At 34.3% G+C, this 12709-nt stretch overlaps 1 protein-coding gene across 5 annotated transcripts in view; it reads left to right on the top strand.

The window, feature by feature from the left end:
* LOC142344511 (uncharacterized) overlaps nt 1-12709 on the top strand; it is a 148300-nt gene that overhangs the window by 161 nt on the left and 135430 nt on the right. For 2 of the 5 annotated variants that reach the window (XM_075396228.1, XM_075396225.1), the window contains exons 1-6: nt 51-652; nt 4074-4173; nt 5383-5810; nt 8856-8923; nt 9421-9597; nt 10057-10238. In XM_075396228.1, coding sequence (XP_075252343.1) covers nt 478-652; nt 4074-4173; nt 5383-5810; nt 8856-8923; nt 9421-9597; nt 10057-10238 — 1130 coding nt within the window. In that variant the 5' untranslated portion in view covers nt 51-477. Of the gene's footprint in view, nt 17-50; nt 653-4073; nt 4174-4735; nt 4962-5382; nt 5811-8855; nt 8924-9420; nt 9598-10056; nt 10239-12709 lie in introns of those variants that run through there. The other 3 variants (XM_075396227.1, XM_075396226.1, XM_075396229.1) reach the window with 3 other exon arrangements.

Below are 12709 nucleotides of genomic sequence, written 5' to 3'. Positions count from 1 at the left end.
TTCCTGAAGGTCAAAAGTAAGTTAGCAACCTCCAGTTTTACGACATAACGCTCAACTTTTGACCAGATTAACCACCAAATTCTGGTCAAATTTCAAAAACAATTTTTAACACCATTGATTGCCTTCAGCATCATCCTTGATTAACTATGAAATTGAGATAATACATACTATTGCTGTACCGGATATTCCAATGAAAAAATGATGAACCCTATACAATTTTCACGGTTAAAAAGTTTTTTTAATCAAAATTGAGTTTGTCAACTAGACATTGATTGGGCTATCTCTAAGTTACCATATCGTATCATCGCAACTGTATGAGGGTGGTGACTTACTATTGACATTCAGTATAAATTGGATAATTTCATCTTGCAACGTTTCATATTTTTAATGAAGAATGGTTTTGGGCTTTAGGTTATCGATGAAAACAAATTTGGTTTACTTTCTTCAGTTAACTTCCTTTCTGCAACATTGATTATTATGTTGAAAGTGGGCGTGGCTATAGTAACTCCTGCAACCAAGGCACAACAATTTCTACCGGATGCCAGGGATGATGACGCTGTTTTTATAACTGCTCCATCCTATGAGAACCGGTTCCATAAATGGAAGAATATTGATACAATTACGAACAGCAAGAGCAGTGGAAGAGAACATGGTTGGTACTACTGTAAACGTTTCCAGAACCTACTCTTAATACCACATATTTTGTGTAGAACAATAGCCCGAAAAATCTTGGATTTCATTTGCAGAGAAAGTCAGTTCTGAATCAATGAATATTATTTTTTTTACGGCATGGAAGGATCGGAAGTTTCAAGAGTTTTTGGATTCGAATCGATTTTAAAAATCAGAGACATCGTTTTTTTTCCATTCTTCCATTCTGCTTCTGCTGTTTAAATATAATCGACATACCTTTGGGCAACAAAATACTCGTGCGTTGTGAATTCGGCTTCTAACTTAAATTAATGGCGTTTTGCGGCTAATTTGGGAGTTTTTCCTGCTGCTTTTGTTTTCCAAGTGTTGTCAAAGACATGGCAGTCTTTGCGATGACTTGAATTTCGACTTGCATGCAGACCATGATTTACTTCAAGTCTGCTAAGTGTAAGAACTGACGTACTCATGACTCTCAATCAGTATTCTTATAAGTATTACAATAATGCATGCTTACACAAGGTACTGATACTGACTTGGCGTTAGGCCAAGATTTGCACATAAATCTTTATAAATTCTTAAAAGTTTTTTTTTGTTTTATTCCTTGTCCCCCTCCAGCAAATGATGCTTTCCCACATAAACTGTCTAACAGTTGCTCCGACTTCCCTCTATCTAGAGTAAGCAGCTATATGCATCAAAATTTTCACAAGCGTACTGGGTGCTGTCATTACAAATCCTCTAAACCTGAAAAGATATAATTGATATTTTCGGAGAGCACTAAATCTGCCTTCTCACCAATATGTCCTCGGAAATTTACAGTGAATTACAAATATTGTGTAATGTGAGATACTTACTTTATTCATGCGTAAAAACATAGAGAGAACAATATTCACGCAATTTTGCCAGATATGCTTCTTATTCCGTTTATATCTACTTGATGATTCTCATTTCCACAACGTTTATTTTAGGTGCTTCGTTAGTTTTAATGTTTTTTGAATGAATTTGCAATTAATTTCATAAATTCTGTATGATTTTTCCAGCCACTGTTTGATTGAAGAGCGATACTTCAGCACTTTATGATTTGAAGAGCGATACTTCAATTAATTTATGTTCAGCAGATATTTTTACCGGAAGACTCGCTGTGTTTTCCGGACAGTTATGATTGTGATAATTGTCATTAGATTTCTCGTTTGGTTGCAAAAATTAGCTATCTGATGGGAAAAAAAATTTTTTATAAGAAAAAACGCTCATTTTTAGCATATTTATATTAATTGCATTCAAACGAATTTTGTAGCAACTCCATCAGTGCCGCTTTTTGGAGACTTTTAGTACTAGATACTATTGTACTCACTACTCGTGCATTTACTGACCGTTTTTTGTCCGAATAATTGTTTTTTCGTCAACAGGTTGGAATTGGAAGGCATTAGTTTCTTTTAGAGCAATGAAGCTTAATATTCTTTATGTAATCGATGCATCTAAACAGTTTAGCAGACGTAATTTTATGACGTAACGGTTGGCTCTTAGAGTTCGACCTCCTACCACTTAACTGCCCCCCCCCACCTTACCCCCTCTCATTTCATCCCTCTCCACCTCATTCTATCCTTAACTCCGCAAGCTGGTACCCACCCGCACTCATGCTTCTCCTGAAGTTCCTCCTCAATTAAGCTGAAGTTAGCCTCTCTATGCAGCTACTAGCTACTGACGAAATTAACAGCTCGCCAGTCGTTCGAGAGCAATTAACCCGAAAATAGTCAAGTTAGTTTAATGTTTTTTTTCATTATGTTCTGACGAAGTTTGAAGAAAAGGTGTAGATATATCAATTTTTTCAATGCAATTTTTTCTTTGACCTAGATTGCTCTTACATTCATATATAGTTTTAGGCAATTGCTCTTAATCGGCGTTTAGTTTTTTAGTCAACTTTAATTCAAAAGCAATTAATTACAAATGTTTTAAATTAAATCGGACCTAAGCGTAGACTAATTTCTAATAAATTAAATTGAAGTCACTTAGTGAATTTAACCATCCCTTATTTTGAAATAGGCTACAAAAGAACAAGCTAGCCACACCAGTCAATGGATAGAAAACCCTCTGACGCTATCCTGTTATGCTATTTGCTTGTCGAGGAAAAAGTTTCTAAGTCTATCGTCAATTTAATGCGTTCCGCTAGAAAACGGCCGATTATAAAAGAAGCTCAACTTTCTTCGACAACCGTGTTCAGGTACAAGGAGTGCTGCACCAGAGAGACGGACCTGTATCCCATGAACAAAAGTGTTCTCCATATAATGCTTCAAAACCTATATTTGTTGTTTTTTGCCTTAAAAATAGTTTGTTAAAGGAAAAATTCTGTATATTACTTCTATTCTTGCACTCTTATAAAATTGCAAAGAGAAACAAGACCACTCTTTTGAAAAAAAATTGCATTCCTTTTTTATCTCAGCTGCACCTTGACTAAGTGACAGCACTGTTAGCGCCGTATGGGCAGCATCTATTAAATTTAACTCATTTTTTCTTGAGACTTTTCCGGAGCTTGGATTAGATTTATTAAGTTATCTTAGGCAACATCTTTGATTTTTTGTTTGGCTATGTAGGAAACAATTCTGTTATTATTTTATTAATATGTAATTAATTTTATTATTGATTTTTATACCCCAAAAGTCAATGCTTATTTCAGTCAGAGCAAATGGTAGGTGTAAAATTTTTTTTAAAAGTAGTTTTTAGCTTGAGATTAATTAAAATTCTATTTTTCTGCAAATTTCACCTAATAAAATTTTTGAACCCGTTCAGGCAATGTTATAGAGAAATGATATTTTCTAGCTTTTTAAACTAATATCTAAGACCTGTGTCTTGCAGTACGAAATTAAGTTTTTCTGATATATAATGGAAGCATCGATGGTTTTTTCTTCCTTTTCAGTGAATCTCTTTCAAAGTTTGTCAATCAAATAGTTTGGAACATAATGTGCAAGGTGCATCATCAAGTACTTTGCTAATTGCTCGCAGATGAAATTTATTGCAAATGATTTGTTCCAGCTGATCTTTTTACATGCCAGTTTTGGTATTGTAGATCTTTCATAGTAAATGTTTCTCATCTGGCCAAGAAATTTCGTCATTTCTTTATATTGAGAAACGGAATAAATTTGTTAATCGGTAGGGCATTAATTTGATGAGCCGTATCTTAGATTCCTACTATTCTCTAGGCATGCGGTAGATTGATACCGCTGCAGAGACGTAAGCAGTTCTTCTTCCTTAGCGTTGTGTCCTCCTCAAGTTCCTCCCGCCAATGAATTTTGCTTACGTGTAAACTTTTTCTGTTTTGTGGCTCGGTTACCTGTTTCGCACTCACGCGTCACAATCGCTTGAGCATCCTCTGCCGTCGTTTGAGAAAAATTCACTCGAAGGTTTTTGGTTATGATTTTAAATGATTGATTTAGTTCCGAGAATTGAGTGTCTGGAAGAAGGGATTAATGGGACGAAAGAAACAAACAATGGATCGCAATCTTCAGAGACAATCAGACCAGAAGGCAAGGAAAAGTGAGTAATCATTTCTTTTAAACTGAATCCTAATAATTGCAATTTACAATCTGAGTTGAGGTTACAGACCGAAACAACTTTTGCGCGTTAACAGTAGTGTGCTTGTCGTACGCTCACAACCATCTTTTATAACAGACCTTATAAAGACCAAATTGATCTCTGATGAGACTCTGAGATCGTCTGCCTACTAGACTATATAAGATGACCTGCATCAATTTCAGCTTATTTTTCAAAATTAGTTTAGACAAGGTTCATGTTAGCCTTAGTTCAAAACAATAGTAATAAACTTAATGACCGTTAGAAGTAATATATTTTTTCTATTTGAATGCGTTCCTTTGAAAAGGTGGAACTGACTTCTATTTTTGTAAGCCTAGACTTAGTTTTAACAACAATGAAGTTTAATTTTCTCGTTTCCCGCGCCATCAAATCTCTCGATAGATTTTGCAGGGTATTAAGAGATTACATGCAGCGGATTAAGACTTATAGCCCTTGTGATCAAATGAAATGCGTGATCAAATCTGCGGCTGGTTTTGTCCAATTCAACTGATATAACCTCTGGTCAATGTTTTTGAATGAATTATTCCGAAACTAATTGAAAAAGTCATTGTTGTATCATTCTATTGCTTAATTTTTCTTAATTGGTTTCACTAAATTCGATTATTTGGTTTGAAAAGTAAGAAAAAAACGCTCCACCTATTTGGTCTATATTATGCATGTAATTTTGCAGCATTTTGGTGCATTTTTGAAATAATTACTGGAGAGATTATCAGAACTTGACCATCGATTAGGTAAGCGACCTAATTCCACTTTTTTCAACTTTGCGTGTTACGATTTTTATATTATGACCTATGTCGCTTATATGATATGACGGCTATCTTGAATGATCTACCAAGAAGATATTGATAAGACGAAGATTGCGAGATCTTGTAAAAATATTGCAGAATTATACTCAATTTTCATGCTTTGAGAACAGTTTTGAAATTAGATTCATACGGAATAGACACATACAAAAAAATAAAGGTTATTTTGGCAGATTTTATTTATTTTCGTTCAGGTAAGCTTGATATCGAATGCCTATGTATATGTCAGATATCATTATCACATGTCCGTGTGAGTACGCATTTTTGAGTATGAATTTAGTCCGCTTCCAACAATATGATTTAACAAGTCCAAAGTTAAATTTTTTCGAGTAAATATGTTGTGTTTTAGATCTCTTAACAGAAAGATAGCCAGGATGGTAAAGCCATGGCTATCTAGCACACCTCTCAAAATCAGAACTATACACGACATCTTGTGCGAGATCATTGAAAAAGAGGGCGAGTACAAATACACAGTAATCAACAAGCGAAAGCATCTTTTGTCATTCTTCACTTTCGAAGAAATTTTTATAGCTGCTCAACTTTACACCTGTTTTATTGACAATGACTTGAAATCAATTGTTGAAAACTCACAAGTTGGTCACGCATTCAGCAAAGTGAACAAAAACTTGGGCGACAACGTGAGTACTGGCGATGAAGTGAAAACACCCCCGATTAAGTTTGTTCAAGTCCTGCAAGAAAGAGTTCCCGATTTCTTCGAGATGTCGAGCTACGATTTACAGCGGGATGTGTTTAATTTGGCATTCCTCACTATGATTTGTAAGTGCAACACAATTTTGTTCAACATTGCTACCTGGGTAACATTGCTAACCCCCTTAATAGTGGTGGTGGTTGACCTAATTTGGCTAATTCACCATTTCTAGGTTTCACGTACAAAAATTCGAGGACTGTAACTTTCTGTATTTTGCAACTAGTTTCCTAAAAGGAGTATTTCCACTGTATTACGATCCGATATGACAATTTCAATTTTGCTTACAATATGCAAGATTTTTTTCTTCAAAATCTGCCAATTTTGCAAAAGTAAAAAAAAATGGCAAACTTGCCTAAACATGTTAACAAAATACAGCACTACCTGTTCGTTGTTATGATGTTAAGCAATATTGTGATCATGCCCCTTTCGGGTAGTTTGTTAAATTTATTATACTAGCTGCTGTTGTTTTTATTTGGTTTTTGAACTTTGGTTATTGTTTTGGTAATGGTTATTGTGCTTAAAAGGCTCCATAGTTAAAATTAATGTTCTTATGACATAAAGTATTACAAAAAGTTCCATCTATTAGTCAGTTTTCTTAGCTTTGAACAAAAAGAAAAGATATTCAAAATGATGTTCTTTGGAATGGGTTGCAGGAAGAAGGAAATAAAAATTTTTGACATCAAAAATTTTGCATTTTTGCCCGTGAAGACGCCGAAATTTTGTACGAACTGTCGCAATTTTTGGGGTTTATAGCTCTCAAATAATACTTTTCACTGCACTCATCGATTCCCCGTCTTCTTATTATAAGAAATTCTATTTCAGTCATACTCCGGCCTAGTTCTTCTATTTAACCATCTCATCGTACTGCAATGAAGAACATGTCATCTTACTTTATTGCATTTGAATTGCATATAAAGTTAGTGGTGAATTTGGCAATTAAATTTTTTAACGCCCAACTGGCGATACTGAAAACTTTTCAACATTAAATGGGTTGAACCTCAATTTTCAACGCTAAGTTGATAATTCAGCCCTCAAAATGTAAAAAACAATGAAAAAAATTGGCAAAATTGCTACGACTTTTTTAACGCACAAGATAGGTTCAAACGTCATAAAAGAATATTGGCAAAAAATGACCCATGATAAACACACTAAAATTGAGCATATAGTGAAAAAAATGAACTCCTTGGTCTGAGATTGATCCTAAAACAAGTATCAAAGATAGCAATTGATATTGATCAGACAGTACAGAAAACCAAAAACTTGAATCAAAATTTAAGCAACACATGGTAGAGAGCTCCGACAGTATGCGTTTATATTTACGCTCCGTGGGACTTACATCTGAATAAAAACAACAACCATTGTAAAATGTGCATCTGCAATTCGAAGACTGCTACGCAAAAAGCTGTGCAACTATGGTCCGACGAAAACATAAACTTGTCTCATTAACTACAGTTGCAGCTTTCAACGTCATCTGCAGTAATGCCTGCTAAAACTCAAAATAAAAATTCAATGAAAAATCTCTCTAATTCAAAAGTTTGATTTTTTTGCATGCTTCTCCTCATTATTGCCGGATTTCGGTAGCATCCTTTTGTTTCATTTTGTTAATCTCCTAAACAAATGAGATTAGTTCGAAGCACAAGAAGGGGAAGCTATTGTTTCCAAAAAAACAATCCTCAGCAATACCCATTTTTCTACTAAAGAAAACTGCTGCAAAAACAACAAATTTACTAAAAAATTCCTACTTGTTATTGGACATGCACTGTACTGCATACCAAACAACGTCACTATAGACAATCTACAATATCATTTTCGGGTTAGGACATCTTGCCTTTTGAATATCTCATAACTAAATCCTCACGCTTTCTGTAAGGATATTACAGATAGCGTGAGCATTTAGTTATAATTTCACAATGCAGTGCAGTCAAAAACGTAGGTTTGTTGTAAATTAAGGCAGGGCGATTTCACCACATTCACTGCATTTCATCGCATTTCTTATATCTCTTCAGGGGATAAATTGAACATTTGTGAATTGAATTTTGGCAAAGTTATCGATTAGTCGCTTATATATATATATATATATATATACATATATATATATATATATATATATATATATATTCACCAATTAAATGGTTTTCTAAAGTCTTACAGAAATCAATACTCGGGCTAAGCTCGATGAGGCTAATAAAGTTTTTCGTAGCTACTAGTCAAATATATTATGGTGAACTAAAATTTTATGAAGATTAGGCAAATAACATCAAGAAATACTTAGAAATTGTACTTAAGAAATAATCTTGATGCTATAAAGTACCCAAGGGTTACTAACAATGCGTTTCTACAAAAGCACCATCACAATTTTTTTAATCAAATATTGAGCATTTGTGATATTTCAGTTAAAGTCCTTCCAGCATTTAGGGAAACATTTTTGAATTCTCCTGAGTCTCATAGCTATATAATTAATTAGAAGGAAAAAAAGGAGTAAATTTTTTATATTCTCCAAAGCCCTTCATTATTTGCCATAATCTTTAAAAATTTTGCCTGAGTTTTAAAAGAGTGTGAAAATGATGCAATAGGTTGAAAAAATAAACCTTTTTTAACACAGTTTAATGTACAGACAATTCTTAGAGACTTTTGATCACTTTTTAGCGTCCGATTTCTGATTACCGTCTTTAATTTTTTCGCCTTATTTACACAAAATTAAGTTCAAAATTATTGCCTATTGGCCACATAAATTGTGTTCGCCTAAACGAGTTTTTACCTAACATTCCTACGCCCCGTTATTTCGTCGGGTAGGTAATCGCACGAGTTTTGTTTTTTGGGTCATTGAATTTTACACCAATTGCTTTTCAGTCGCAGAACACGTTAATGGAAAATTATAGAACTAGTGAAACAATTTGACAAATTCTCGCAACTCTAAGCCTGCTGATCGTTAATTAATTGCATTGTATCTACAAAAAGGACACCTTTGGTAGGATTTTAACCTTTTAGAACGCAGAGAAAACAAAATGCACTTGATTGTTAATTGTACTCGTTTTCTGATTGCTGTCAGAATTTGACGATAAAGTTTTTGGTGTTATAAAAGGTGTTGTTACGTGGAGTCAAAATTTGTTTAGATACGTCAACATTCATTCGTGGTCTGAAAGAGGGAGGCTTGCACAGAAACTTTGTTACGTCTTTCGTGGTACGTTCTTAGTCAAATATTTGACTCAATGAGCACCGTTACATTTTTGGAAGCAAAGAATGGTGATCAGATTATTTGAACAATTATTTCGAAAACAAAATTAAATTTTTAATCGATAATGGATAAAAATTTATAACAAGTAGCATTTGGTTTAATAAACCTACACTAAGTATTAACCATTGATAAGTTTTCACCCAACAACAGAAAATTGTCGTAAGTGACTTCTTTATCGGAGAAAAAAGTTGTTTCTTGAATTAATGGTACATTTCTGCGATTTCGTCATATTTTTTAAACAGTGGCGTGTTCAAATTATATGGTGAAGTTAAACAGCACGTGGATAAGAAATTTCTGGTAAGTACTAGAAAAGGTCAAGTTTTAAAACGAAGTTGTTAATTTCTGACACATGACTGTCATGTCTAAATCGTATAGCGATTAATATTAATCTGCTTGCTGAACGTTTAATTAAAAGTTATGATTTATAACTACTTTTTATGTAGGTGGATGAAAACAATTTTCGAAGTACAATGAGTGGTAACGTGTCTTTACCAAGTGGATTGGACGTGCTGCTTGTGTTCCTCAGTGACAACAGACACCTCCCGGATGACGCTGCTGGCTACTACTTCAAATGCATGGAGCAAGAGGCACAGCAGTCACCTGAAATGATATTCGTCAATGTAAATTAAATTCCACGAATTGATCAATTATGTGCATTTAGACTACTGCTTTTCAAAGCATCGAGTTCAATGATCAATAATGAATCGAAACGCGTCCGATTGGCCTTTTAGTAAAACCATTAATAATTATATCAAAAAGAGTTTATAAGGTGCTTAATGTACAGATATAAATGACTAAGGCTTTTTATTTGACAGTATTGGTTTGATCAAAAAACAAAGTCTGGCAATTGCTCTGGTCAGAGGACAAATTGGGTCGCACCAAAGTCGCACAATTTTCTTGGGTCGCACAATTATCTGATCAGAGGTGGCTCTGGTCGTGGGTGACCACCAAAATTATTGGAAAATTTGCTACATTAAAATACGTATTAAAATGATATTTATTATTTGAGATTCGTTGCTATTCACAAGTGATATTTTTTACGGCAATAAAGCTGATGCAATGTGCTGTTGTCGTTTCAGTCGGTGTATGCGGTCTTTCTGAAGAACTGGAACAAGATAAAACTGGGAATAGCCAAACTGAAAGTGAACACAAAGACCCACAAACTCAATCACTTTTTGCAGCTGCGAATGAGAAACATTGAACAAGAGATTGTGAATACGACAACCCAGACATTTTGTTTCAGTCCCTTCAAATTTCCCAGGTAAAATGATTTTGAAATATTTCCTGGGAAAGGGGTTTTAGGAAGCTTCATGGGTTTTAAAGGGTTTTATCCTGCAGATTTGATAGCAAAAAGGTAAAAGGAATTAAAAATGCCTGACAAAAGGAGACCTAAATATGACAATATGACAAGTGACGATTTTTTAATCAATTTTTTTGATGAAAAAAATTGAATTTGCTCAATTTTTGTTGGGTGCTGAAGAAAAGTAGAATAACGATGCATGTCGAATTCGAAAATTGCCTTGATGAGGCTTTTGTACTGTTTTCCGTATAAGTGCAGATATCGAACACAAGTTTCGTCTATTTCCAGTATGTTCTCTAGTTATTAATAGCTCTCATAGCGAGCTATTATTGTCCTTCTCTTGATATGAAAAAAGGGTTGGTGAAGCCTTTTTAAGTGCTCTCGAATGAGAAACAATTATTGTAAACGTGTGTGTCTTTTTATGCCAATTTTTCACTTGACCGTTTTTGCACTTTTCTTCTAGAATATTCTTTGACTTCCCAAGTGACATTTTCACGCACTTCTTATTGATTTTTGGGGGATTTCAATTGCGCTCACTCCCAAATAAATTTAGTTGCTAGAGTTGTAACAAAACTTATTATTAAGGATGGAATTGTAAGGCACTGATAGCTAAGTGGTTAATGCCTATGAAGAGGTGAAGGAATTGAAATCGGGAGGCTGCGGTTTGAACTCTACCGTCGTCTAATATTTTTGCACCCTTAAAAAAATTTACGCCCTGCAAGTCATTCGAGAGCAATTTTTCCGCTGTTAGTCGGTTTATGTTTTTCTATTGCTCTCAAACGAAATAGAAGCGGTTATTTCAAAAGTGCATATTATTTGCAAAATTTGTGCTGGATCGTTTTTCAGCTTTTGTTCTAGAATATTTTTTGACTTCTCAAGTGACTTTTTCACGCTCATGTTCTTCACTTTTTAGAGATCTAAATTTCTCTCACACTAAAGTAGAGTGCGTTGCTAAAATCAAAGCAATTTTAACCTAGAATAGAACAAAGGCCTGATAGCGGAGTGGTTAAATCTTCTGTCGAGGACTAAAGAGGGCAGTGTTTGAAATTCCACCCTGCGTGGATTTTTTGCACCCACAAAAAATTTATCTAGGCTGCAGCCCCTGAATTGAATTGCTTCGCTTGTTGTTCGAAAACAGTTTGTCCAGCGTTAGTGGGCTTAGCTTTTGAGAATTTTTGAGAAAATATTTGAATCATGACGAAGATTTTCAGCCGCACGTGAAAATTAAGTTTAAGGTCGACCGGTTCAACGAACCAAGAGCTAAGAAAATAATTAGTTACTTTGTGATCACACTGCATTTTTGATTTACAGCTAAAAAGTATGTTTAAAAACGCTTTGGTAAGAGAGCAAAAAAATTTCTGATCATGCGCTGCTTTGTCAGTTTTTGTTAGTTTTCACTTAACTCATCTTTTGCCTTTCCGCATTTTAGAGCTTTTTTGATGTTATAACGTTTAGTACTTAGTGAAAAAAATTATTATTAGTTGTTATATCGTTTATTACTTAGGTTTTCGCCTTTATTATGCCCGATCTTCGAAAACAGGAAACATTCTTTCAATTTTTTATTTTTTTTTGCTCCAGTCTGATCTATCTTCCATCGCACCTGGTTGTCTTGTGCTCGATGAACAAACCAAACCTTGTTTTAAAATGAGTTGAGAAATCATTGTCTCTTTAATTTTTCAGGGAAAGTTTTAAAAGTATGCAGATTTCTAAACTTGGTTCTTGAAATTTAATTTTATTCTTTTAATAGTTTTTTCTCTGTTTTCGAGACGTCGTTGGTTCCGTTTTTTCCATCATGTATAGCAGTAATGGAACGTAAACCAAGTGGTTTAAACTATTGGTCATCAAAAATGGTTTTGGAGTCACATGTGAATTTTTTTTTTCCAAAAATAATGGTATAATGAAACAGTTTTGAGTCCGTTGTTAGTGGTTGGCTAGGAAGTAACCCAAATATTTGTTTTGAGTGATTTTTTAAAATGTGCATCTATGTTTTTTTAAGATCTGTATGCAAATATTCAGCTTTTTTGATGTCCAGTTGGAGTGGTTACCTTGGTGACGCAGAAACAAAAAATGAAGCAAACATGAGAGTTGTTCGGCGGTAAATTTTTCATTCACATTTTAAAGAAGAAGCGAGAAAAAGAATAGAGAGAAAATGTATCTTCGATTGTTGTTCACATGCTGGATTTTGACTTCCTTTTCTTACTGTATTTATCCAAAAGCTTTTGCGAATCAATTTCTAGTCAGTTATGGGTGTAATTTTTTGTTCAGCCATTAAACGTCTTTTGAATTGTAGATGACCATGTGTCATTTTGTGTTCAATTCTTTGAATAGAAAATTTTGTTTCGGCCATATGACGCCACGAGCCTTTCAAATATCTGCTTTTTGTTCAATCATTCAATCAACTCCGACTGATTTGCGCGAGTGACGTCTTTTTT

Source organism: Convolutriloba macropyga, chromosome 8 (assembly GCF_964194025.1).
Source record: "Convolutriloba macropyga chromosome 8, txConMacr16.3, whole genome shotgun sequence".
Lineage (NCBI taxonomy): Eukaryota > Metazoa > Xenacoelomorpha > Acoela > Convolutidae > Convolutriloba > Convolutriloba macropyga.
This window is presented reverse-complemented; position numbering and strand designations above follow the sequence as displayed.